Source organism: Rattus norvegicus, chromosome 2, assembly GCF_036323735.1.
Source record: "Rattus norvegicus strain BN/NHsdMcwi chromosome 2, GRCr8, whole genome shotgun sequence".
NCBI classification, from domain to species: domain Eukaryota; kingdom Metazoa; phylum Chordata; class Mammalia; order Rodentia; family Muridae; genus Rattus; species Rattus norvegicus.
Window position 1 is genome coordinate 224,397,396 of NC_086020.1, and position 25,088 is coordinate 224,422,483.

The 25,088-nt window shown below is 43.1% G+C and overlaps 1 protein-coding gene across 1 annotated transcript in view; it reads right to left on the reverse strand.

Annotated features, from left to right (window-relative positions):
• The window catches only part of Arhgef38 (Rho guanine nucleotide exchange factor 38), a 129,737-nt gene extending 113,158 nt beyond the window's left edge, over window positions 1-16,579 (reverse strand). The window contains exon 1 of the mRNA NM_001427634.1: window positions 16,276-16,579. Coding sequence (NP_001414563.1) covers window positions 16,276-16,471 — 196 coding nt within the window. The 5' untranslated portion in view covers window positions 16,472-16,579. The remainder of the gene's footprint in view (window positions 1-16,275) is intronic.
• Between the last annotated feature and the right edge of the window lie 8,509 nt (window positions 16,580-25,088).

Consider the following 25,088-nt stretch of genomic DNA (forward strand, 5'->3'; position numbering starts at 1 on the left):
TGGTAGCCAGGCTAAACTTCCTTTCCCCTTATAAGATCATGCCCAGCAGAACCTGGAATTCCTCCTCATGCAAATGAGGCATCACCAATAACCTAGCCTTGCCAATGATCTACACTCACCCCTTCAAAGGTTTGAATAGCCTTTGTCACCCCTAATAAGCTGAACCAGTTCTCCAAAGCAATTCCTGCGTATGTGTTTCATTACCTTTGAACTCACAGAAGACCAAGATCCTGACTGCACCCACCCCTCCCAGTAAGCTTCCCTCCTTCCAGCCCCACTGGTTGCATAACTGGTCTGGCTACCCAAGGGGGAGAAGTAGATATGAGACCACAAATACAGGCTCTGCCTTCCAGGATGGACATGCTTCCTCCTCCCCTTTTAACAGGAAGGAATGAAAACACAGAGGTGAGTTTACCCAAGTTCTCGCTGCTTTAAGTAGTGGGACCAAGATTCCAACTTGGGCTTTTTCACATGGGTTCGACTCCTTCCTTTAGCCACTGTCTGGGACTTTGTGGAAGGTGAGATAAAGTATGGAAATCACATTGTCCATTTCAGACACACAGATAGCTCTCCAAAAGGAGACGTTCGTTCTTGCTATTGCCAAGAGCTACCTGCCGTTGGTTCTAAAAGGCCTAGACGGTCCTTCTCCCTACCTCCACCTGGGAAATGTTCCAGGGACAGGAGGTATTGATGACACATCCATCAGGTCTTTGACCTGAGAGCTGGACAGAGCAGAACCAGCAAGGACTACTACAAAGCCCAATCAACAGGTGGCCTCATGTGTACATTACCACCCAGCGGAAGTCAAATGAGATGGGAATGTATCTTCACTTGTCATTTGCTGTAATGATTGACTTCTAAAACCCCAATTGTCTCCCATTTCTCTCAAGGTGCAATCATGGTGCTTAGAAGTTTCGAGAACCCACCAAATGCCCTACTTCTCAAGAAAGTGACAACAAGGAAGATGAGGGACTCAGCTGCCCCTGCTGGATCTCATCTACTGTTAGACTTCAGAATGGTTATTGATTAATGATTGCCAATAAGTGATCACAGGCATTTATTTTTGTATGTTACTTGGCCCTTACTAAAGAAGAGTTATAACTAGTAACTCTATATTCTGACCTTAATGTTTTGCTTATGTGCCTTATGTGATAGCACCTACTCTTGCTGTCACCTGTGGTCCCCTGGTACCAGAAATGGTAGGTTCGTGTATAATTTTCAACAGTTATGTATCAAGCAATGTATATAGTCGCTTGATTGCAGAACAGAAGGGTAATATACCAAAACTACCTCGCCCCAAACTCATTTACAATTTTATCATAACCACAAATATATTCGAAGTTAAATAAAATCTTAAGTACTCAGAATTTGAAGTTAACAATTTTATGTTTTCTAGTTAGGGAAGTTAAGGAAATTTTGTATCTCTCTCAATATCAATTTAAAATTAGCTATTGGATTTGGGTAGATTCTATTATATATGTAGTAAGGAATACTGCAACAGCCCTTACTCTCAGGAAATGGGTAATCTTGAGGGAATGGTGGATTATTAAAGTCACAAGAATAAGTCAGCATTTTCCTTTTGCTCTCTAAAGCATACAGGGATGTCTATGCACTTCCCTTCAGAATTAATCTGTACATTTTCTACAAATTGGTTGTGTATAGCAGCAAACCTGCCTGGATTGGCTGCGTTTTTATTGTAATTACATTAACTTAACTAAATACACACAAATTGGCAAAATACGAGAGTGATAGAACATGTGTGTTTCTATAAAAACTGATTTAATGCTTGGAAACAATGTTATAAAGTCGAGTTGCCAAACCGCTACTGTTACGTTCGAAATTGGATGAGACAAATAAGACAGATTAAGAACAAAATGGCTCTAGAGTGATCCTAGAAACCAATCCCTTTGAAATTTAAAAATACCAGCCAATATTGGAAGAAAAAAAGTATAGAGATCTTAATTACCATACACTGTGACCTGGGCAAAAGGTCTAGTGTGCTTAGAGGTTAGGCTCTTCAGTGACAGCAGGAGGGAAGAGACTTGCCATTAGCTAAAGGAGTAGTTTATAGAGAGCTTGACATCAAAGCTAGATGGGCAAAGAGCTTCGTGTGAGGGGCATAAGAGGTTATCAGGCATAAGAAGGTTCTAAGTTTACGGAGATTGTCATGGGACAGATCCTAAAGGCATCCTTTAGAAATCTCGTGAACTTTTAAGAACGAGTGCTAGCTCTTTTTTGTTTCTCTGACAAAATATTCAAGGAAAACAACTTAAAGTAGAATTAACCTATTATGGCTATAGTTCTATCTCAGTTCATAATTAGCTGGCTCCCTTGTTTCTGGTTTGTAGGAAGTCTGAGTACAACCGCAGAAGAGTGTAAAAGGGCAAGGATGCTCACCTCAGGGCAGCCAGGAAGCAGAAAGAGGGACTCTACATGACTCATACCCCATGAGTTACCTACCAGCAATCAGGCACACCTCGCCTCCTATTAATAATGGTACCAGATTATGAATCAATCAGTGGATTCATTCCACAGTGAAGTCGGAGCCTCCAGGACCCAGCAACCACTCAGTGACTGGTTCTACCAGATGGAGGCCAAGTCTTCAACACTGTACCTTTTTGATTGACACTTCATATCCAAGCCATAGCAATAGGAGATCATTGGAGAAAGCAGAGATGTGATTAGGTTCTTCTAGCAAGGTCACTTTGGCTGAGTGGGGCCATGTTTGGGAAGGGAGGTGATGATCAAGCCTTAAGGCAAGAGAGCAAAGCAACGAAAGGAGAGAAGGGAGACAGTCTTCTTGGTCAACTTGCCAGGACAGTGATGAGAACAGGGCAAATCAAGAGGAACTCAAAAAAGACTTAGCATGGATTGTCAATAAATGCAGGGTACAGAAAAGGTGAAGCCAGAGCCTAGGTTTCTGGGGTGGTGACTAGGTAGAGGGACCATAAAACCCAATAGTGGAAAAATAGAAAAGTAACGAGGTAGGAATAAGGTAGTAGTTATACCTACTTCCGTGCTTTATTTAGAGGGAAAAAACACCTAATTTCTAGAAAATGCAAGGCCAGGCTGGAGAGTTGGCTCAGTGGTTAAGAGCAGTTGCTGCTCTGACAGGACCAGGTTTTGGTTCCCAGCATCCGCATCCAGTAGCTGAGAAACACCTTCACCTCCCATTGTGGAGACTCCGACACTCTCTTATGGCCACCTTGGACACCAGGCACACATGTGGTGCACAGAAATGCAGACCATCACATCGACATATTAAACAAAAACAAATCCTTTTTTTATAGAAATAAAGAAAAAGAGTAAGTCATACAAGCAACAGAGCCAGAAACAGGTCGGACATTATCTTCCCCATCCCCATCAAGAGCAGTCCAGTTTTCTTTCTCCATATAGAACAGATACCCACTCATTACTGAATCTGAAGTTTTATTCCTCCTAGATCCTTGCCATCTACCCAAATATGATTAGAAGTGATTTTAGCACAGGTCATATTTCATAGCTTTCCCCATGCTTGCCACACACACACACACACACACACACACACACACACACACACACACACAAAACCACAACAAACAAAACACACGTGACTTAGGATTGCATGGAACCCTATGGACACAGATTCCACATGCTACAATCTTTTATCGGCTAATGGAAATTTGACCCACACAAAGATGAATAGGGTGAGCCTTCTGTGAGATAGGTTGAAAATAATTGCACGTCAGGCAGGGTTTGGAGGGACGCCAGGGCGGTGCTCAGTGAAAATATGGAGGGGCTCCTCTGCTGCTCCAAATTTGAAAGCTCAAGTACTGGGGGCGGGGAAATACTTTGTCTGCACCCACGAGTCTTCTGATTTATTTCCTCTGACTGCTAATTGCTGCTGAAGGTAGCAATGTGGGTTTCGGAAGGAAATCAGCAATGTTTCCCGGATTTGAAAAATACTCAAGTAGCATTGGTTTGAATTTAGAGGCTCTAACAGTGATCAGCCCAGCCCAGCCAGGACAATTAGGAACCAAATGGGCAGGCACTTTCTGGAAATGACTTTATTTAAAGTCCTTAATGGGAAAAGATGAATGGAAAAGGAAGCTTTCTCTGTCCTGAATAGAATGAGAGCTCAGATTGATAAATCTTGCCTGTATTCAGTTTTCCCATTTTAAACATCTTACTGTTAAGAGTACGGACTTTTGGCTAAATGAAACACTGATTTTATTTTTTAATCCACACATTCGTTTATTCAATAAGTATTTATTGAGTGCCCATTGTGCCAGTGAGTGGCTCTTAACTTGACAATTTTACACCTCCTCCCAGGAAACATTTGGGAACGTTTAGCGTCCGATGTGTTTGTCTTAACTGAGAGGTGTGAAGAAGAACTTCTAGCAGCTAATGCATGAAGATGAGGATGCTGTTAATGCCCTGTGTGCAGGAGACCTCACCCTGCCACTGACATGGCCTGCCCCAAAGGTTAGCACTGGCACTGTTGAGAACGTTGTTCTGATGGTAGCATCATCGCAGCCGTGTGACACAATGGGCAAACCTCCGAGACATCTTTTAGCTATGAAAGAGAAACAGTAAGACCATTGCTGGGGAGGAGTGTGGCATGGGAGATAGTGGGGGGGGGGCGTGAAGGAGAGTAATCGGATGCTGGTCACAGCTGCTTCTGCAGAGAGGGGCCGCTCTCACAAGGGCCACTTAGAAAGCTGCTTTGTGAATAGAAACTTCCGGAGAAGCAAGTCAAGGTTTCAGTAATAACCATAGGGACTGATACCGACTTTACTTTTCTTCTTTTTCCTTTCTTTGTTTCCTTGTTCTTTCTTTCCTTCTCTTCCTTCCCCTCCCCGTTTCCTCCTTCCTCCCCTGTTGCCTATAACACACTCTAAAAGCGATTTGTTTAAATTATGAGAAAATCAGCTGAGGATCATCATTGATCTCCTCTTTGTTAAGCTTGTGTTTGACAGTTTTATAGATGTGTATAGTGCACCCTGGCTATTCCCAACCTGTTCCTCTCCTGTGCCCCTCCCACTTCTGCTTTCTCTCATGTCCAAAGCCCAGTGTTGCATTCATGCTCTTATATGTCCTTTTGGTTTGGTGTGTGGAGCATTGAGTTTCACCATGACTGTCCATCTGTCTGTCTGCCTGTCTGACGGTGGGTTTGGAGCTGCCCGTTGGAGCCTGCTGGGCTCCTCTTGCACACAACTGCAGACAGTGACTACAGCTCCCCAAGGTTCCTCTGGTAGCTAAGTTAGGGCTGCAGAGGCAGGGTTCTGGGAGTCCCTCCGGAGTCCATGGTTAACCGATGACAAGCCCTTTCCGGTTCAGGCCCAGAGCAGGCTGTGTTTTCGTCATTGCAATGTCTGTGTCACGACAATCAAACAGCGTCGCAGAGCCCTCCTCTCTCTCTCTCTCTCTCTCTCTCTCTCTCTCTCTCTCTCTCTCTCTCTCTTTTTCTATTGTCAAAGCTTTAGACAGACAGGTGTCATTCCCTGCCCCGCTTTGTGTTATACTGGGATCAAACTCATGACTGCACACATGTGAGGCAAACATTTTATCCCTGAGTTGGATCCCAAGTCTTTCCTAATGCATTTAATTATGGTCTTAATAGACTTGAGATGAATAGAAGACAGAATTTGTTTTCCTCTCAACTAGCCAAAATGGTTGTCTTTAAATCCATTTAGTCACATATTGGAGGCTATGGATTCTCAGCACAATGGGTAAACAGTGATTGAATATCAGTCTACATGCATGTAACATACACATACATAGGTGTGCATGTATCATAGCTTATATTCTCTAACTTGACCTTCTGTGAGGTCCTTAGATGACATAAAGGTTTGAATGCAACATAAAAATACAGAAATGTCAAACTATGGTATGGTGTCTCAAAATAAATATTTTTTTAGTATTTTAATTTAAACATATTAGAACATACAGCAAAAGCTGCACAGGACTTGAACTTTGTTATTGATTTTTCCTCATTCAAAAACTTTTATTAATGAAAGTTTATGTAGTGATGTGTAAGTTATATTCTGAATATTCAAAAGCAAATATGGGCTGTAGATATAGCTTAGAGCAGGGCATTTACCTAGCCTAGGCCTTAGGTTCAGTCTCCAGACCATAAAAAGTGAAATGTGTAAAAGTAATTTCTTGTTACCGCACTGTGGTAAAACGTCACTTTTCTCAGAGAATATTGACTTTTTGCTCCAAGTATTCCATTATCAAAAGAAGGGTAAGTTTACATCCTTAGTTAACATGTCTATGAAGAAATTTAAAAATTAAAACACTAAAGCTAATGTGAACTTACAATTTTAGAAACATTAAGTTTTAAATTTTCAAAAAATTTTCTTTGAAAAGCTGAGGGCTGAACACAGAGTCTTGCATTTGATAGGTGAGCTAAATCCCCAACCCAAGTTTTTAATATTTTAAAAAAGAGTAACACCATTGTAAAGTGACGACAGACCTAAATGTGTGTCATTAACAAGTAATTCAGACTCATGGAGGGTATTTTCAAATATGTCATTCTTATATTTGAATGGATATATTGGCTTAATACAACAAGAAAAGGAGACATCTCTTCGACTTATAACCTTCGATTAGTCCGTAAAATATTAGTAATTCTTTTATCCATATCTAGTTGTTAGTGTGATTTTACAGAGGCTACCGTGCTGCTGTCCTTCGGTGGATCGTAGGTGTGATCTTTCCCCCTTGCTAATGATGGCAGAACTTTACACGTGACCCAACACAAAAAGAAGAGAAATATGCTACATGATGGAAACTCATAAGCAATCCCTTCATCTGATGCACAGTCCCCACCATGAGCTGTGACGTTGAAACTACGGATGACCCGGACCAACCACAGCAGGGGCGGGGCTTCTGCGTCCAACCGCTCAGCAGCTGCTACACTGCCGTTTCTCCACCGTTCGCTTACTCATTAACTCAAAGATGTATCTGTACTGCACTCTGTATAATAATTTCATCCAACTCTGTGCTAAGCACCTCCGGCGCATGCGTACTGTGAACATATCACGTGGTTATAAAACAGACCCCCAAAATAAATATTTTCAGAGTACAAGGCTAAAAATGTACACTTTGCTTTTCTTTCTCACCGTGGATGGTCTTGGAAAATCCCAGAAGTATTTTGTCCCTCTTTGGAACTAATTACCAATTGCTATAGAAGACAGGAAAACAAAAAAAGATTCTTCTGAAAAGAGCAGTGTGGATTAACATTGTGGCTCAGTTTTCTACCAAGAGTCCTTATCCACTTGTGCAGCACTATATGGTTGGTACTGATCAGCAGCTAAGACTAGCTCAGTTATTCAATTATATATATGGAATAAAGTTTATTTAGGGCATGGGGAGGGGAGTTGAGCCAGTAGAGAAAGAGAAAGGCAGGGGGGAGGGAGAGGGAGAGGGGGAGAGAGAGAGAGAGAGAGAGAGAGAGAGAGAGAGAGGTATACCTTCACATCATTTGATTAAAGATGGCTGAAAACATCTTTGTAAAACAGAATCCGAGGCCTTGAATATTTTTCAGGTCAATCCATTAAAAAAACAAACAAACAAACAAACAACAACAACAACAACAAAAAAAGACCCCCCAAAAAAACCTAGAAAACAGGTATGACTATTAAAGACTAAGGAAAGAACAATGAAGAATGCAGTTTGTCTGTGCACACACATACACACACACACACACACACACACACACACACACACACTCACGTGATTTGCTGTATTGATTATTCTGGCCTGAAGGTGCCTGGGGAGGGCAGATGCAGGAAGGGCTCCCTCCCTACCTTCCCTGTTCAGTCTAATACTAAAGCACATTACAGGAGGAAAGGGCCCAACTGGATCAGGAAAAGCAAAGCTCCCATCACCAAAGATGGGCAGTTGACATCGAGATGAATCTGCCCTTCAACCCTTCTCCAAAGAGCTTTGTTTCCCCTGTATACTGTGTTCTACATTCTTCCTCAATTTATTGCCAGGGACCCAGCCCCCAGTCCTTCTTCTCCACAGTACAGAATTCCAGGTCCAGTTGTTTCTTTGGGATCTTTTTTTCTATCAAGTGCTTCGGGCTACATAAAACAAATTTCAAGCAAAATGTGTAGCTTTGCCCCAGCTAATCTGTCCTTTGTTGCATTCCTTTCACATCCGCCATTACACAGACTCTAAGGAGATAGAAGAAAAGTCCTTTCTTTCTGTGACACTTTAGGAGGGGCCTTGCAGGGAAGGATTGTGAAGGGTGGACAGAGACCTCAGTGAGGGGGATCCACACCTCCAGGGATTTGAGGGAAGGAACTTTTAGCTTGAGCCAAGGACTGCTTTTCCGCCAGGAAGCAGATGTGTGTTTAACTCCAAATGTCTGGTGGTGGAGTGTAGTAAATTGCTTGTACTTGTGCCTGAGAACACAGATTCTAATTCTTCAAGGGACTCCCTGTTTTCCCCTGAGGAAAATCAGGCCAGGCATTGAGAAGCAAATGATGTCTTCGATCAACTTCACAACCAACTCAGAAAGCAAAAATCTCCAACAGGTTTCTGTGGTTTTGTTTGTTTGTTTGCTGTACTGACCTTAGAGAACTAGCATTGAGATGCATGCAGGGAAAACAATTTCACATCCAGACACTTAGACCAGCTGCTAGGTGGTTGGTCTGTCAGCTTCCTCAAGTCCCAAGGGAGGCAAGACAGTCCAGTTCCTTACCATGGCCTCCGTGCAGGTAACCAAGACGTGTTCCGCTCTGATGCACTAAGAGAGGAGTTGGTCTGGGCACCCTTGGACAAAGGCCTTTAATCACAAGGGTCTGTTTTCCTACTGCATTTGTTTCCAACTCACAATTCAGGCAGAATTTGTAGAATTCTATTCCAGCATTACTCACCCAAACACAGAACTGCTGGCCTCAGATCCATATTCTTTGTTTATCTGTTTGCATTATTTTGCTCTCTTTTGTGAGACAAGATTTCTTTATGTCACCCTGGCTGTCTTACAACAGCTGTATAGATCAGACTGGCCTGGAACTCATAGTTTTCCTGCTTCTGCCTCCCCAGGGCTAGGATCAAAGGTGTGTCTGCATACCCAGCTGCATGCACACTTCTCATTTGTAATTAATTGTGTTATGTTCTCCACCTTTGCTCTCCAGATGCATGTTGCATTTCATTGAGATGAAAATAAAGGAGAACGGGTTTAAGAAGGAGCCTTACGGCGCTCAGGGAAGCACACGACGGAGACCCTTAAGCTGCTGTTACTGTGGGGAAGATTTGCCTGGTCTAACGTCTCGACTTTAGTCCCTGAAAAAGGGCAACAACAAAAATTATTTTTAAAAAGCATCAATGCTGGCAAGGACACAACGTGGCAGAAAGAACGAGTGCTTCAAAGTAATCCTGGCCAACCGAGCTTTGTCATAGTCGTAGAAGGATGTCATTGCAGAATGAGAGGAGACACCAAATTGCTTTAACTCAGTAAAGTATTTGGTAAGCTGATTATCGGATGTATCCTGTTTTAAGACAGTGAAATGGTATGCACTCATTGATAAGTGGCTATTAGCCCAAATGCTTGAATTACCCTAGATGCCTAGAACAAATGAAACTCAAGACGGATGATCAAAATGTGAATGCTTCACTCCTTCTTTAAAAGGGGAACAAGAATACCCTTGGCAGGGAATAGAGAGGCAAAGATTAAAACAGACACAGAAGGAACACCCATTCAGAGCCAGCCCCACATGTGGCCCATACATATACAGCCACCCAATCAGACAAGATGGATGAAGCAAAGAAGTGCAGGCCGACAGGAGCCGGATGTAGATCTCTCCTGAGAGACACAGCCAGAATACAGCAAATACAGAGGCGAATGCCAGCAGCAAACCACTGAACTGAGAACAGGACCCCCGTTGAAGGAATCAGAGAAAGAACTGGAAGAGCTCAAGACCCCATATGAGTAACAATGCCAAGCAACCAGAGCTTCCAGGGACTAAGCCACTACCTAAAGACTATACATGGACTGACCCTGGACTCTGACCTCATAGATAGCAGTGAATATCCTAGTAAGAGCACCAGTGGAAGGGGAAGCCCTGGGTCCTGCTAAGACTGAACCCCCAGTGAACGTGATTGTTGAGGGGAGGGCAGCAATGGGGGGAGGATGGGGAGGGGAACACCCATAAAGAAGGGGAGGGGGTGGGGTTAGGCGGATGTTGGCCCGGAAACCAGGAAGGGGAATAACACTCGAAATGTAAATAAGAAATACTCAAGTTAATAAAGAAAAAAAAAAGACAGTGAAAGCGCCTGTGTTCCAACCCAAGCCTTACCATCTACATTTTCCCACTACAAAGGCAGAACTGTGAAGATTTGGGATTATGCAGTGGTGTGCAGAAGGAAGCCCCTTGCTGGCACAAACCCCAGTGGGTGATGGTTCCATGGTTTATCCCTTCCCTCCATTGCCCTTCCTTCTTAATCTGCAGGACCCAGCACAGAGGGAAGATCACATCCAGAAGGTGGATCACGGCCCCAGATTCATGCCTGCCTTTCACCAGCTACCTGGTCCAAGGGTACAAATGCTTCCGGTGGTATGGTCCATCTACATATCTAAGAGTTATGAATGGAGCAGGCTGACTGAAACGGAGCTGTTACGTGACAAGTGTCCTGTTCTGTGTTGGCAACGCTGCCTTCCTAACAATCTGAAGGCCAAGTCCGAGCTTGGGGTGTCTCGGATCCCTGAGAAGGTCACACCAACATCTGACTGGTTGCTGAGGCACACTCAACTCCTACCTAGCCCTAAGGCTTGTGAAGTTAATTTTCCCCCACCAGGCCTCCCGTCTGCAAAGGACATCCTTTTCATAGCATAAACACTCCAGTTTGATAAATACAAGAAAATGTCTATAACCAGTTACCCCTCAGGCCTAAAAGTACACTCAGGTGAAGTCAACCTTAAGAGAATGGGATAGAAACAGGCGAGGGCCAATATTGAAAACTGTATAGCAGAAAATTCCAAAATTCCAACTACAAATGGAATAATAGTAACCTTGATTTCAAGGACTCCACCTACAGGTCTGGAGAGGGCAGCCAGGCATAGTCTGGTGCTTTACTAGAGGCCAACTCTGGCCTGGTTTTAGCCAAGGGTGCATACATTTCCCCCAGGAAACCAGTGCCTACAAAAGTACTAAGCTAGGAAAAATGACTTTATAAGAGGCTTTTTGTTTTAATCTCCTATATTAGCAGAGACAAAGATGAGCATTGAGTGAGTCCCTCTTTCCCCCATTTTAATGCCTGACATGTACTTTTGCGCTCTCTCTCTCTCTCTCTCTCTCTCTCTCTCTCTGTGTGTGTGTGTGTGTCTTTCCTTTCACTCAACCTCCCCACTTAATTCCACACTTTATGCACTGATAAAATTCTACCTTTTATGGATAAGAAAGGTCACATAAGCAGAAATGTTACCTTCTATTTTTAGGAAACTTTTAAAAAAAGAAAAGTAGCCACCCCAGATCAACACAGGAGGAGTGGCTTTGCCGACCTCACTGTGGCTGTGTAGGAGTTACCGATTTCTTTGGTTTGCTCTGTAAATAAAAATAACTTTTCTAAAGACTGAAAGACACCTTTGCTCTTTACTGAAGAAGAAGAATTGTAATGTGCTTTGGTTGGGCTTTTATGCATGACTGAGACAGAAACTACTGAAGCAGTTAGACTTTTTTTTTTAAAGGTTTGCCCTTCAAACAATTACACACCTATTTTTTGCAGGTGTCATGTTACTGGTTCTGTAGTTTTCTCTTCAGCAAAAGGTGTTTGGAGGCAGGAGAAAGGATCAGACAGGAGTGAGAAAGGCTCCAGCTTAGAAACACATAGCAAGTTGAGCCTTTACCTGTTATCTCATCCTTCATGAGAAGCAAAACATCACTCAGTCATTCAGTGTGGACCACTCCCATTCACTGACATGGTCTCCACAGTCTTTAAAAGCACCGTACATTAAATGGGTTCATAATTCACCCAAGTCTAACTTCTCTCTTGAGTCCTGTGTCCTCTTATTTTGCAGTCTATTGTCGTGCTGGAAGTGTATGCCTTAGGGCAATTTGTTTTTAACAGGAGTACCAACACTTTAGGACTTATAAGACAGCCTGCTAGTTCTTTCTTAATGGTGAGAAAACTTTCGCTTCGGCAAAAGGAATAAAGCGTAATAAATGAAGAAGGTGGATAAGATGCTATCGATCTGTTAAGAGTAGTTTTCACCTCTGTTATCAACAATAAGGGTGTTTTATCTACCTGCTCTCATTCTTAGTGAATTCTTTATTAGTGAAAATATTTACCAACTAAATAATTAACCAGAAGGTAAAAACAAACTTCAAAATAAGTGACCCTCTGCCGGTCAGTTCTAGCTTCTGTAAGATATGTGAAATGACTGTATCTTAGAGGACGAGCTTGTGTTCCTCACCACATTACTGGCGGGGGAACCCAAGGTCAAGGTCCCCATGGAAGCAGTTTCTGTTGACGGCCTACTTCCTGGTTACAGGCAACTCTACCAATGTCAGCAGAGCAAGAGACAAGCCCTGGAGTGTCTTTCAAAGCCATCCATGAGGGTTCTTGTCCAGAATCTAATTACTTCCCGAAGGCCTCATTTCCAAATACCATCAATTTGGGGATTCAGCATTATTGTGTAAATCTGGGGATGTGTGTAAAAACTTGTGGTCCAAGGCGTGGAAACTGCATCGGTAGCATCAATCATTATGGCTTCAGACAAGACCGCTAAATCTCAATCACTAATGTTTTCATAAGGACTATCTCAAGTACACATACATATCTGTGTGTTCTATAGGTGGATGGCTACATATGCAAGTATACATACATTCATACATACATACATACATGCCAAGTCATGCTTAATTCAAATAGAGTTACCCATGAAACTACATATGAAGTCCAAAATTATCACAACTCAGCCTTTCCCTGTCTGTTTCTTCCCTAAGGCACTCAGTAGAGAGGCAAGAATGAGCTAACTTGAAAGGGGCTGTGACCTGATTGGAATGAATGGGCGACGAGTGACCTGAGGCATGGTCACTGTATTCTGGGAGGCAGAGTAAGGAAAGAGATAGAGATCCACTAAAATGTAGTCATTGCGTGTGCCATTCTGTAATTCATGTCGCTGGTTTATTTTAATAAACCATCATGTTTATTGCTGCATGCACAGACCCTCCCAGATAAAGGCAACCCAGGTGTCAGTTTTAGTTTTAGGCATTGGTGTCCGCTCCTATCCTTTCCCTGCATGGCCGGATCACTCCTGTGTTCTATCGAACAGTTACATGGTACTCGTTTACAGTGTGCTGGCCCTGACTCCATACGCAGAGCCATGGAACGGTTAACAACGGAAGTCTCTTTCAGGGATGGGTGGGGTGAGAGATTGGAGCGGGAATGAGAGTCAATCACAAGCAATAAGGAAGAAAAATATTTCAAATGAAGTAGAAATACCCCTTTCCCGTCTGTGTTTTCTTCCTGTCTCCAGCTTATCTTGTCTTAACTACATAGTAACCCTTCCACCCAGTGGTTACTTAGAATCCTTGACCCATCCCCTACTTCCATCAAGCCACACTTCTGCATCTGTTAGTTTACCTTACATAGACCAGAGGCTTTGAGGAAAGAAATATGCATATGGTTTTTAATGACATTAATTAAACTCGTGACTTCTGGTACATGGGCTGATTTTGCTCAACATTAACCCCTAAGATACAACATATGACATAGACGGCCAATGCCAATTTATGGAATATCTGTTGCAGGAGTAAAGAAACCCAGCCCTACGTTAGCATCCAATTCTCGCAACATGATGGGAATTTTGTTAGGAGTAACTTTGAACAGGAAGGCAATCGTCTGGGAGGTCATTAAAATATCATCTTTGAGATGTTTCCACTGTACTGATCCTATGGCTTATGCTTTTTTTAAAAAAAATTATTGCAATTTAAAGTTCATGCTGCTAAAATGTTATTTTAACATAGTGAAAAAAAAAGGTAAAAACAATGGGTAGACTGTCTAGTGTGGATTAAAAGACAAGCTCACAGACACTGAAGAAAGATCTGTTTTTCAGAACCAGAGAGCTGGCTTCCCTACAGACCTAGAGAGAACAGTGAGTTGCTAAGAGTACAGCATGGCACTAAAACGACCCACTGTCTGAGCCTACAACTGTAGGAGTACTGGAAATCCCAGCCTTCGAAAGCGTTCTGACCTTAAACTGGTTTTGGATCATCTTTCTGGGGTTGTAATCAATCCAGGCCATCTTTTTGTAATGCCTCCTGGAGGCTACCAATTCCCACAAAAATGGAGGGAAAACCTTTGACATTTCAATAAGAGAGAGATGCAGGAGTCGTCTGACCATAGTTCGTTATGGGCACTGAACAAAGCAGGTAGCAAACCCACGGAGCTGACGGCCTTGACTGTTATGGCGAAAAGACCTTCCATCACTCCCAAGCATCTGTTCTAAACTCATCCTAGATGCTCTCTTAGCCATTAGAACTCAGAGTTAGGTTTTTCTGGGTTACACCTAAACACGTTTCCCCTTGGGGAGTCCAGCTAAGTTACAGCACCAATGTGACCATCTACGTACATTCCCAAGTGATTTTTTTCCCCCAAGTACGTCTCGGAACATAGGTGAACTCTGAGACCTTCTATTTTCAGAGACAAAGTCTGGCAAAACAGGGAAAGCTCACAAGCCAAATGGGAACAGCCTGGGTGCTTGCAAAGGAGCTAACACCTGTGTTAGTCAGCTCTGACGTTAGTTTGGATGTGCTGAGGGAAGTAAAAACCATTGTTGGAAATAACATGATGGGCTTCTGAATGCCTGTGTGTTGTATCCTTATCAAGGGACCAAAAGAAGCAGAAAAACATAAGGCATATATATTTGAATGGATATCCAGCTTGGCCTGTCTCCTAGCAGGACCCCCTTTATTCTTAAGATTGAAGATGACCGCTATTACTATTCATTGAGCATGCGATATCTGTCAGCTAAGAGGTTTGTGTCATTATCTAATTCAATCCATCACTATATGGTAAATATCGTTAGTCTTACATTCAAAAGTAGGAAAATTGGGGCGCAGAAATCTTAAGTAATTTCCTCCAAAGTCTTGTACGAAGTAGATTGAAAAGTCGAAATTGGATACCAAGTGCGTACGACTAAAATTTCCATTCTTTCCAACACGGCCTTGAAAGAAGTTAAATTCAAAGATCAAATACCATTTCTCCCTCATTAAAAATAACTTCTTTAAGGAGAAAGACTGACACTGCAGTTTAGTGCCAAACCATGAAGGATTTTTTTAAAAGTATTACGCCCTAGTTAGAGTTTCAAAACGTTTCATTTAAATGCATTTATGTTGAGTAATTTGCATAACCAAGCCTAAACGTGTTTCTGAGGAGCGTGTTCTGCTAACAAGTATGCCATTGGTCTTTTAATGCCATTGCAGTTTTAAAGTCTACAGTGACAAGTCACTGTGGGACGAGGGGAGCTCATTCACACTTTGTATACAAAACAGGAGAGGCAGGATCTGTAGGCTCACCGAACAGGTGCAGCTACAGAGATAAAACCCTGCCAGCTATCACACTAAAATCAAGTCTTATTGGAGCAAATGACCTTTAGGGGACAGGGTAGTGGGAAGGAGAAGGCCATTCAGGTCCAGAGACGGAAGATGTGTTCTGGTAACTGCCAGATTATCCTCCCACATCACAAAATAAAGCGGTTACTTCCCCAGTGGTCAGTCAGCATAAGTGTGTGGAACCCCCCTGCCCTGTCTGGACACTATTCAGTCCACTCCAAGGGCACAGTCACTTAAGCGATTCTCAGGAATTCCTTCAGAGTGTCCCACGGACTGCAACATTACTTATTTGTTACAGACATGATTATAGTTTCACATCCCTGGGTAACCTTAACCTCAGTTCAGTTTCCTAGCTGGATCTCATGGGACTGTATCCCGGAGTCACCTACCGGGATAAACTACCTTTTTTTTTTTTAAATCACAGGTGTACCAGCCCTTCCCCCCTTTTAAGTTGACTCAGGGATGGAGAAGGAACAAGGAAGGTAGAGGAAAAATATATTACTGCCACTGGAGAAAATTGAAGGGTATTAAGAAAAATTCAGGAGTGGCTCTTTAACCATTGGGTCATATAAAAACTTCTCTATCTCATGAGTCCCTTTCTACTTCTTTTTCTTGTTTTCTAAGGAGGGAAGGTTGGATTTGATTGTCTCCTCTGCTCAAATGTTCAGCAAGCCAAAACCGGAGCTGGACAGAGAAGCCACCTGGGGTAACTGCTTGCTCTCGGGTTTACCTTGTAGCTTCTGGTTGTATTCTGTCCTGTCAGACTGACTCCTCCTCAAGGAGCCAGAGTGGTCCCCAGAAACACTGCTGTCCACCACAGTATCCGTCTTCCTCCTCTCCAGCATATACAGCCTGGATCTCAAGAAGGTCAAGTTCTTCCTCTTGCTTCCCATGGTTTCCTTCCCAGCGGCTTCTCTGGGCTCCATCTGAGGCAAAGAGACCAAGTCCTGAGGTTTGCAGGCAACGGAGGGTTGCTTGAGTGTCTCGGGGTGCACCTCAGCACTTAACTGCCCCTTCCAGCTACAGAGCTCCACAGCGGGGTTACCTGACTGTGACTGCTACCTGGAGTCCCCAAGCTCCGCCCCTATGAGGTCATTTTCTTTTATACCTACAATCCAACAGGGGAAGTTGCCACCTGTTACCCGAGAGACCTGCAGCACTGAGTTAGGCAAAGCAGGGACTCTAATGTCACATGCTACTGAAGCAAACAAAAATCTCATTGTGTGGGGCAAGGGCTGGGGGTGGGGAAAGGGAAAGTGCGCAAGGTGAGACAGGGCTCAGGGAAGGGAAGGACACATTAGCTCAACCCTAAGCGTGTGGGTTGAATGCGTGCCCATGGGCGTGTGCAGGTGCACTCTGTGAACTGTGTTGTGACCGCCACTGGGAGCCCTGTGCGGCTTTCCTCGGCTCTCCCACCTGTGGCTCTGAAGTCACTGTGTAGCTATGACAATTTACATTCACACGACAATGCAAACAGGGTTATTTTTATTTGGAGTATGTGCCCTCAAAACAATGCATCTAATTTTAAGTGTTGCCATTGGCAATCTTCTGCTACAGTCTGGCTGGCTAAACCCTGGTCAGAGCTCCTGAGTAGTAAAGACTGACCTTTGAGAGTGATCCCTCCCCCACCTGGGAGAAGAATGAATGTCCCCAGAGCCCAGAAACTTCTCTTATTCTCCTCAGGCTGCCTTTGTGGAGCTCCATTTTGTCCCCTGGTCCCAGTCTTCTCCTCTCATGTCTTGGTCCTTAGGAAAGTAATACAGGAATTGTTGTTAATTTCTTTAAGAACGTCCTCGTGTAGCTTCACAAATGGAGTGTGAGGAAAGGGGACATGAGAGGAGGAGACCGGATTGAAAATGGGGAGTTGTGGAGAAAGCACAGGGGGCAGAAGCAAGGGCTGGGAGGGAGAAGGGCAAAGGGGAAGTACCTCTCATTGTTCGAAGTTGTTTTTCCTTGTGTTTATCTCTCAAGGGACAGATCTCAGAAGCTCTGGGAAGGTGCTGAGTGTTTTGCGCACACCCTTGTTAAGGAAAAGATACCCTAAGGAGAAAAATAGATTCCCTCCTATCATAAAGGGACCACCGGCTTCCACTTGCCCATTATGACTCCTGCTCAACTCCACCTGGACAAGATTATAAACGAGGAAGAGAAAGACGAAAACCATTTTTCCCAACACAGGATATGTAGGCTGGATGTAATTTGCATAATTACCTTAAGAGATAAATGATAACTCTTCACTCACTGTAGAGACATCTATATATAGCTTGGCACACTGGATGGATTTTATTTGAGGTAATTGAGAGTTGTTTAAAAAAAAAACAAGCTCTCCTGAGTATATTAAATAAATACCTTTAAAGCAACTTTTAAAGCTGTAAAATGAAGTTTGATATTTATTAAAATATCCCACTTATTTATAACATATATATGTATATATAGATATATATATGTTCACATAGTGACATCAGAGCTATACTATTCAGTATAATATCATAACTGAAAAATTGTGCAATTAAAATTATAAGACTTTTGGGAAATAGGTTTAGAGACCAAGCAAGAAAGAAAGAAAGAAAAAGAAAAAAATGCTAGAAAACAGATAATACATTTTTATATATTTTCACACATGATAGATTTTTTTCAGGTTTGCTTTAATGACTTATTTTCATGTATGTGTAATGTGCATATGTATGTGAATGCAAATTTGCATTTGCCTGGGCATACATACGTGTGTGTGTGTGTGTGTGTGTATGTGTGTGTGTGTGTGTGTTTGTGAGTGTGCACAGAGAACAAAGTTATTTGTTGTTGGGAATCATTCTGAATTGTTCTCCCCTATTCTTTGAGTCAAGGCTCTCAGTGGAACCTAGAGCAGGTTTACATGGTTAGTCTTGCTAGGTGGCCATTCCTTCCTGACATTTGCACGAGTTCTGGGGATCCAAACTCTGGTCCTTCTGTATGGGCAGCAAGTGCTTTACTCCCCAGAGTCAACCCCAGAGCCCACATTGCTTCTGGACTTGTTCCTTTGTTTAGTCTCACTATGAAGTTTTGGAGGACCTGGTACTCACTCGGCAGGAGAGGAATACTGAACTCATGGAGATCTGATTGCCTCTCCCTCTTGATTGTTTGAATTAAATGTATGCCCCACCATAGCTGGCATTGCTTTGGTTTTAGATATAAGGCTTTGTTTCATATGATTATATATATTTTAGATATAAAGCCTTTGCCTTATATATATATAGGCTGATCTGGAACTTACCATGTAGGCTAAACTAGCATTACATTTGTGATATTCCTACTTATCCTGAATTATGCCTGGGATTACAGGTGTCACTGTGCCACCCAGTTCAAACATCTAAAGAATATGCAAATGCTACAGTAAATGTAGCCCTCTATCTTGGGAAAGTTCTGGCATTTGCTATGGTCCTGCACCCCAGAAGGCCTAAAGTGTGTTGAGTTATGAAATGGCAGAACCTTTGAAGTCACAAAGAATTACACCGGTTGATGATAGTGAGATGAGGCCCACGACACAGTCAGGGCCTGAGGTCACCCGCAGTGTGTACAGGACACACAGCTGACTTTTGTGTTCTCCTCGGTTATCATTTTATCTAGATATGATTTTTTTTGCATTAACCTAAATGTTTCAAGTGGACACATTCACACATGTAAACAAATGTGAAATTGTACTGCATTCAAACAGTTCCTTAACTTGTCCATCTTTCTTGAACAAATTTCTATTTCTAAAACACATTTGCACTCAGATTCTCGTTCTTATAGACTTTTCTTTTAATAATGGATATATCTATAGGATATGTATCATGGCTACTCTAGATTCTGTGGCAAATGTATTTCATTTATCTGTGGTGATTTATTTAAAAAATTTAAAGTTATATCTCATGGGTTGTCTGTGTGTGTTGGCTCAAAGACAACTTGCAGGATCCAATTCTCTTCTCCCTCCTTATGAGAGCAGAGGAAGAAGTCAGACCATAAGGCTTGGTGGCAGTCACCTTTACCCACTGAACCATCTCATTGGCCCTTGAAGGATTTTCTATTCAAATGTAAAATAATCAAAAGTACTGTCATAGCTTGTTTTAGACGGTCTCCAGACCAGATATTGGGGTTTGAGGGAAATTAGCTACCTAGTAAAGGAATTTGGAAAGTGGTCAGATCCTGAGGGTTCTGACCTATCTCCCAGATCAACCCAATACAATGCCATTACCATGGAACCGTGGGAGGTAGGAAGCGGGGACTGGTGGGAGGAGTCACCGAGGCATGCTTTATTAAGATCATCTTTTCCCTCTGGCTTTTCTCTTTCTGACTCCTGACTTCCTCTCAGTCACAGCCTTTTCCCAGGATCCTCTGCCTCACACAGACCCAGACGTGTTAGAGGTAGCCAGCATGGACAGAAACCTCTGTGAGGCAAGACAAAAGAAACTCTTCCTCTGGTAAGTCACCCATTCTCTGGATTTTGTCACAGTGGCCAAAATCGACTGACTATAGATTATTCCATCAATGACTGGGGTAGATGTTGCTAGTGGTTCACTCAGTTTTTATTCACACCCCACTCCCCGTTGCCATTCTTAGGTCAAGAACCATCATTTTCTGCAAGGTAACACCAGGCTTGGCCGATCAATGGAATTTTCTTCTTTTTTCTTTTAAAGAAAAAGTGGCATCCAGCTCTGGTCTCAGACACCAGCATCTCAGGGTTAATGCAGAATAAAGGGCAAGATATTGATTCTGAGGAAATAGTTCCTTTGTCCAACAAAAGGAGCATGCGCACTGGCTCCAACCGTCTTCCTCCGGAATCAATTGGATAGTAATGTGCGCGGAGCAGTCTTGGCCAGTGTCTGAGAGCCAAAGAGAAGGATGAATTCTTATACTGTTACATAGGGGCCGCACTAGCAGCCACTCGCCTTACACTTTTGCTTTTCGGATAAAATAAAGACTTATTTTCTCCAAGTCATTCTTGGGGTCCCTGTGAGCACATTTCAAGAGCATTTAGCAGACAGCATACAAGCAAATCGCATTTCTCTTGCTTATCGCATGTGCATTTACCAAACCAGTATATTTAGAATCCCCAGCCTAAAATATGATTTAGCCTTTCCAGAAATGAAAATGGCCAGGCCAGAGAAACTTTGAGTTATGTTTATTGGATCATCAACCAGACAAGAACACGATCTCTAATCAGTCTACACAAAACGGTATTTCAATACGAGGAGTTAAAAATAATGTAATTGGGTAAAATGGTGAGATAATTGTAATATCCTTTAATATAGATGGGTTCTGGCTCACTATTTAGGACAACATTAGGCAGTAGACCCAAGGCTCTGTCTCTACCATGGCTTCAGGATCCCCTGACCTCAGGGTTCCTCTGGGTCCTGACTCCTTCATTTGCAAAATAGAAGAATGGCTTAGTTACTACTGTTATTCAACAAGCAGTGTTGGGTCTTTCCTGAGGCACATGGAGTATTGCACTGTCCTGATCTCCTTGAATCTAGCCTAGCAAAAGTAAATCCCTTTGGTCAAAGATACTTATTGAAAGTAATGTCCATCTTACCTGGGAAAGTGGTGAAAGTATTATAGTCTGCTATGGGATTCTTTCTGTCATCTATGGAACAGTGGTTTCTCCTTTTCTGTTAATATGAGGACATAGATACCTCAGGTGGAAAGCCCTAGCTATCTCGTAATATACTATACTTGAGCACAAAATCATTTTATTGCATTAAGCTGTTAAACGTTAGGGCTTGTCATCCAGAGACTGCCCCACCTAGAGATCCATCCCACCAGCAGACACCAAACCCCCACGCTATTGCTGATGCCAAGAAGTGCTTGCTGACAGGAGCCTGGTATAGCTGTCCCCAGAGAGGTTCTGCCAGCATCTGACCAATACAGATGCAAATACTCACGGCCAACCATCTGATTGAGCCCAGGGACCCCAATGGAAGAGTTAGGGGAAGGACTGAAGGACCAGACAGGGATTGCAGTTACATAGGAAGAGCAACAATACCAACTAACCTGGACCATTCAGAGCTCCAAGGACTAAACCACCAACCAAAGAGGGACCCATGGTTCCAGATACATATGTAGTAGAAAATGGCATTGTCTGACATCAGTAGGAGGGGAGGGAGGCTTGATGCCCCAGTGTATAGGTATGCTAGAGAAGTGAGGCAGGAGAGGGTGAGGCAGGAGAGGGTGAATAGGTGGAGGAGCACCCACACAGAGGCAAGGGGGAGGGAGGATAAGGAGGATGGGATGTGGGGGTTTGTGGAGGTAAACCAAGAAGGGGGATAACCTTTGAAATGGAATAAAATGATTAATGAAAAGAAAGTTAGGGCTTGTGTTGTTGCTTTGAGACAGACTTTCACTATCTCAGATTGGCCTGCAGCTCACTGTTTAGCCCATACCAACCTTGAACTTGGGATTCTCCTGCCTCAGTTTCCCATATGCTAAAGTTACAGGTATACACTACCACACTCTGCAGTGCCTTTTCAAAAAGTCTTAGCACTGTGGCATAACCTAAACCACCCTTACGAATGTAGAGTGTTGGTCAAAGGATGCTTAAATCTTTTTAGGTCAAGGATTATGTGAGTTTAGAGATCTAACTCGCTGTTCAATTAACGGGGTACAGCCTGGCCCCAAAGCAGAAACAGCATCCCTTGACTGCTGCTATGAATTAATTGGTCAAAGGAAGGAAAAGAGAAAAGAAATTTATTACAGAAAGTATTGCAAGAAGTGCCTGGTCTGGGGCAGTGGACTAGAGATAAAGAAAGTCTGTGGAGCTCATATACACCATGAAAGTGGAAATTCCAGAATTTTCAGCTGCTCTGACATGAATAAAGAGACAGAGGGAAGAATGAATTCTCATGTGAAGACTGAATGATTTGGTGGACATTAGTTTTATGTGGAACAAACAAGAGAGGAATAAAGGGAGTTTGGTGTCATTCCAAGAGTTCTGTTTGGAGTAGTCACAGGCTAGGATACATGAAGAGATGGCTGACGGGTACGGCAGACAAGCTGCAGATTTACAAGTTTGGGATTGACATTTAGATTTTAAAAGTTGTGATTCATTAAAATGTATGTATTAGCTAAAGGTGTGGAATGAGTTACAGATCAGTTACAGAGAAAATGTATCCAGAAGAGAAAGAGTAAAATCAGCTCCTAGTATCTGTAAGTCTAGAGGTGGGTCTAAACCAATCAGAGGACAGAAGCATTTGAGGGGAGAGAGCAAAGCAATAAAATGCCAAACTCGAGAGCACTTAGGCCTCCACTGACAAGACGCAATGGAAGTCACCCGGCTCCTATAATGTCATATAATTTTGAGCATCTGTAAGAGTTCCAAATGGAATTGAATAAAATGGCAGCTGTGGCAGCTGAAAACAGATCATGTTTTTAAAAGATGAAGCTGGCGTGACCGGTCAGAACTTTAATCCTTACACTAGAGAGATGGATCCAGAAGAATTAGGAATTCAAAACCATCCTTGGCAAAATTTGAGGCCAGCCAGGGCTGTACCACACTGTCTCAAACAAACAAACAACCTGAATCACAACAAAACCAACCAACCAAACAAACAAACAAAAAACCTGTAACAACCAGACTTCTCTAAAGAATGAGTTCATTTATTCATGGCAAAGGCTTAAGGGGATGGGTTGAAACCAGTGCTCAATAATTTCCTACTGTTGATCATATATTATATGTAAAAGAGTTAGAAAACCAAAATAATACCTTTTTATGCTTTTTTTTAACTTTTTGATTACATTTTCTTCTATCATGTGTGTCTCTGGAATTACATGCAGGTTGTCATGTGTGTCTCTGGGATCACATGTAGGTTGTCATGTGTGTCTCTGGGATCACATGCAGGCTGTCATGTGTGTCTCTGGGATTACATGCAGGCTGTCATGTGTGTCTCTGGGATTACATGCAGGCTGTCATGTGTGTCTCTGGGATCACATGCAGGCTGTCATGTGTGTCTCTGGGATTACATTCAGGCTGTCATGTGTGTTTCTGGAATCACATGCAGGTTGTCATGTGTGTCTCTGGGATTACATGCAGGCTGTCATGTGTGTCTCTGGGATTACATGCAGGCTGTAATGTGTGTCTCTGGGATCACATGCAGGCTGTCATGTGTGTCTCTGGGATTACATTCAGGCTGTCAGGTGTGTCTCTGGGATCACATGCAGGTTGTCATGTGTGTCTCTGGAATTACATGCAGGCTGTCATGTGTGTCTCTGGGATCACATGCAGGCTGTCATGTGTGTCTCTGGGATTACATTCAGGCTGTCATATGTGTCTCTGGGATCACATGCAGGCTGTCATGTGTGTCTCTGGGATCACATGCAGGCTGTCATGTGTGTCTCTGGGATCACATGCAGGCTGTCATGTGTGTCTCTGGGATCACATGCAGGCTGTCATGTGTGTCTCTGGGATCACATGCAGGCTGTCATGTGTGTCTCTGGGATCACATGCAGGCTGTCATGTGTGTCTCTGGGATCACATGCAGGCTGTCATGTGTGTCTCTGGGATCACATGCAGGCTGTCATGTGTGTCTCTGGGATCACATGCAGGCTGTCATGTGTGTCTCTGGGATCACATGCAGGTTGTCATGTGTGTCTCTGGAATCACATGCAGGCTGTCATGTGTGTCTCTGGGATCACATGCAGGCTGTCATGTGTGTCTCTGGGATCACATGCAGGCTGTCATGTGTGTCTCTGGGATCACATGCAGGCTGTCATGTGTGTCTCTGGGATCACATGCAGGCTGTCATGTGTGTCTCTGGGATCACATGCAGGCTGTCATGTGTGTCTCTGGGATCACATGCAGGCTGTCATGTGTGTCTCTGGGATCACATGCAGGCTGTCATGTGTGTCTCTGGGATCACATGCAGGCTGTCATGTGTGTCTCTGGGATCACATGCAGGCTGTCATGTGTGTCTCTGGGATCACATGCAGGCTGTCATGTGTGTCTCTGGGATTACATGCAGGCTGTCATGCTTGGCTACAGCCTTGGCAACCCAATATTCATGTTTTTCAAAACATTGGCTCAAATTTGGAAAATCTAAAAAATAACCACGCTGCTCATAAAGTAATGGAGTTAGAGATGCAGACTCATCCCCATCTTGCAGGGAAAGCTGTGGCCTTTGACATTCAGCTACAGAAAGGACCCATGAACTGCGGGCGGGATGGATATTCAAATGTTCCTTCCTGGTCTCTGTGCCAGGCATCCCAGAATAGTTCTTGGTGATCTAGGAGCAATCCACCAGTTTAGTTACCCTTCTAACTATTGACTGCCAAATACAAAAACACTCCCTAAGCCTTAGCTAGTTGAAATAACGATTACCAGTATATTCTGGTTCACAGTTTAGAGGCTCAGGAGCTTGGGAAAGGCTCACTCAGCTAAGCAGATCTGTCCCACACTTTACCTATGGTAGTTGGCAAATGTTGGCTAGAGCTGTGTTCTAAGCATTATGTTGACCAGAAAGCTATCTTTCTTTCCTTGCTGATCTGAGGCCTCTCTTTTTGACCTTGCAGTGGAACCTCTTTTGGACTTCTTTCTGG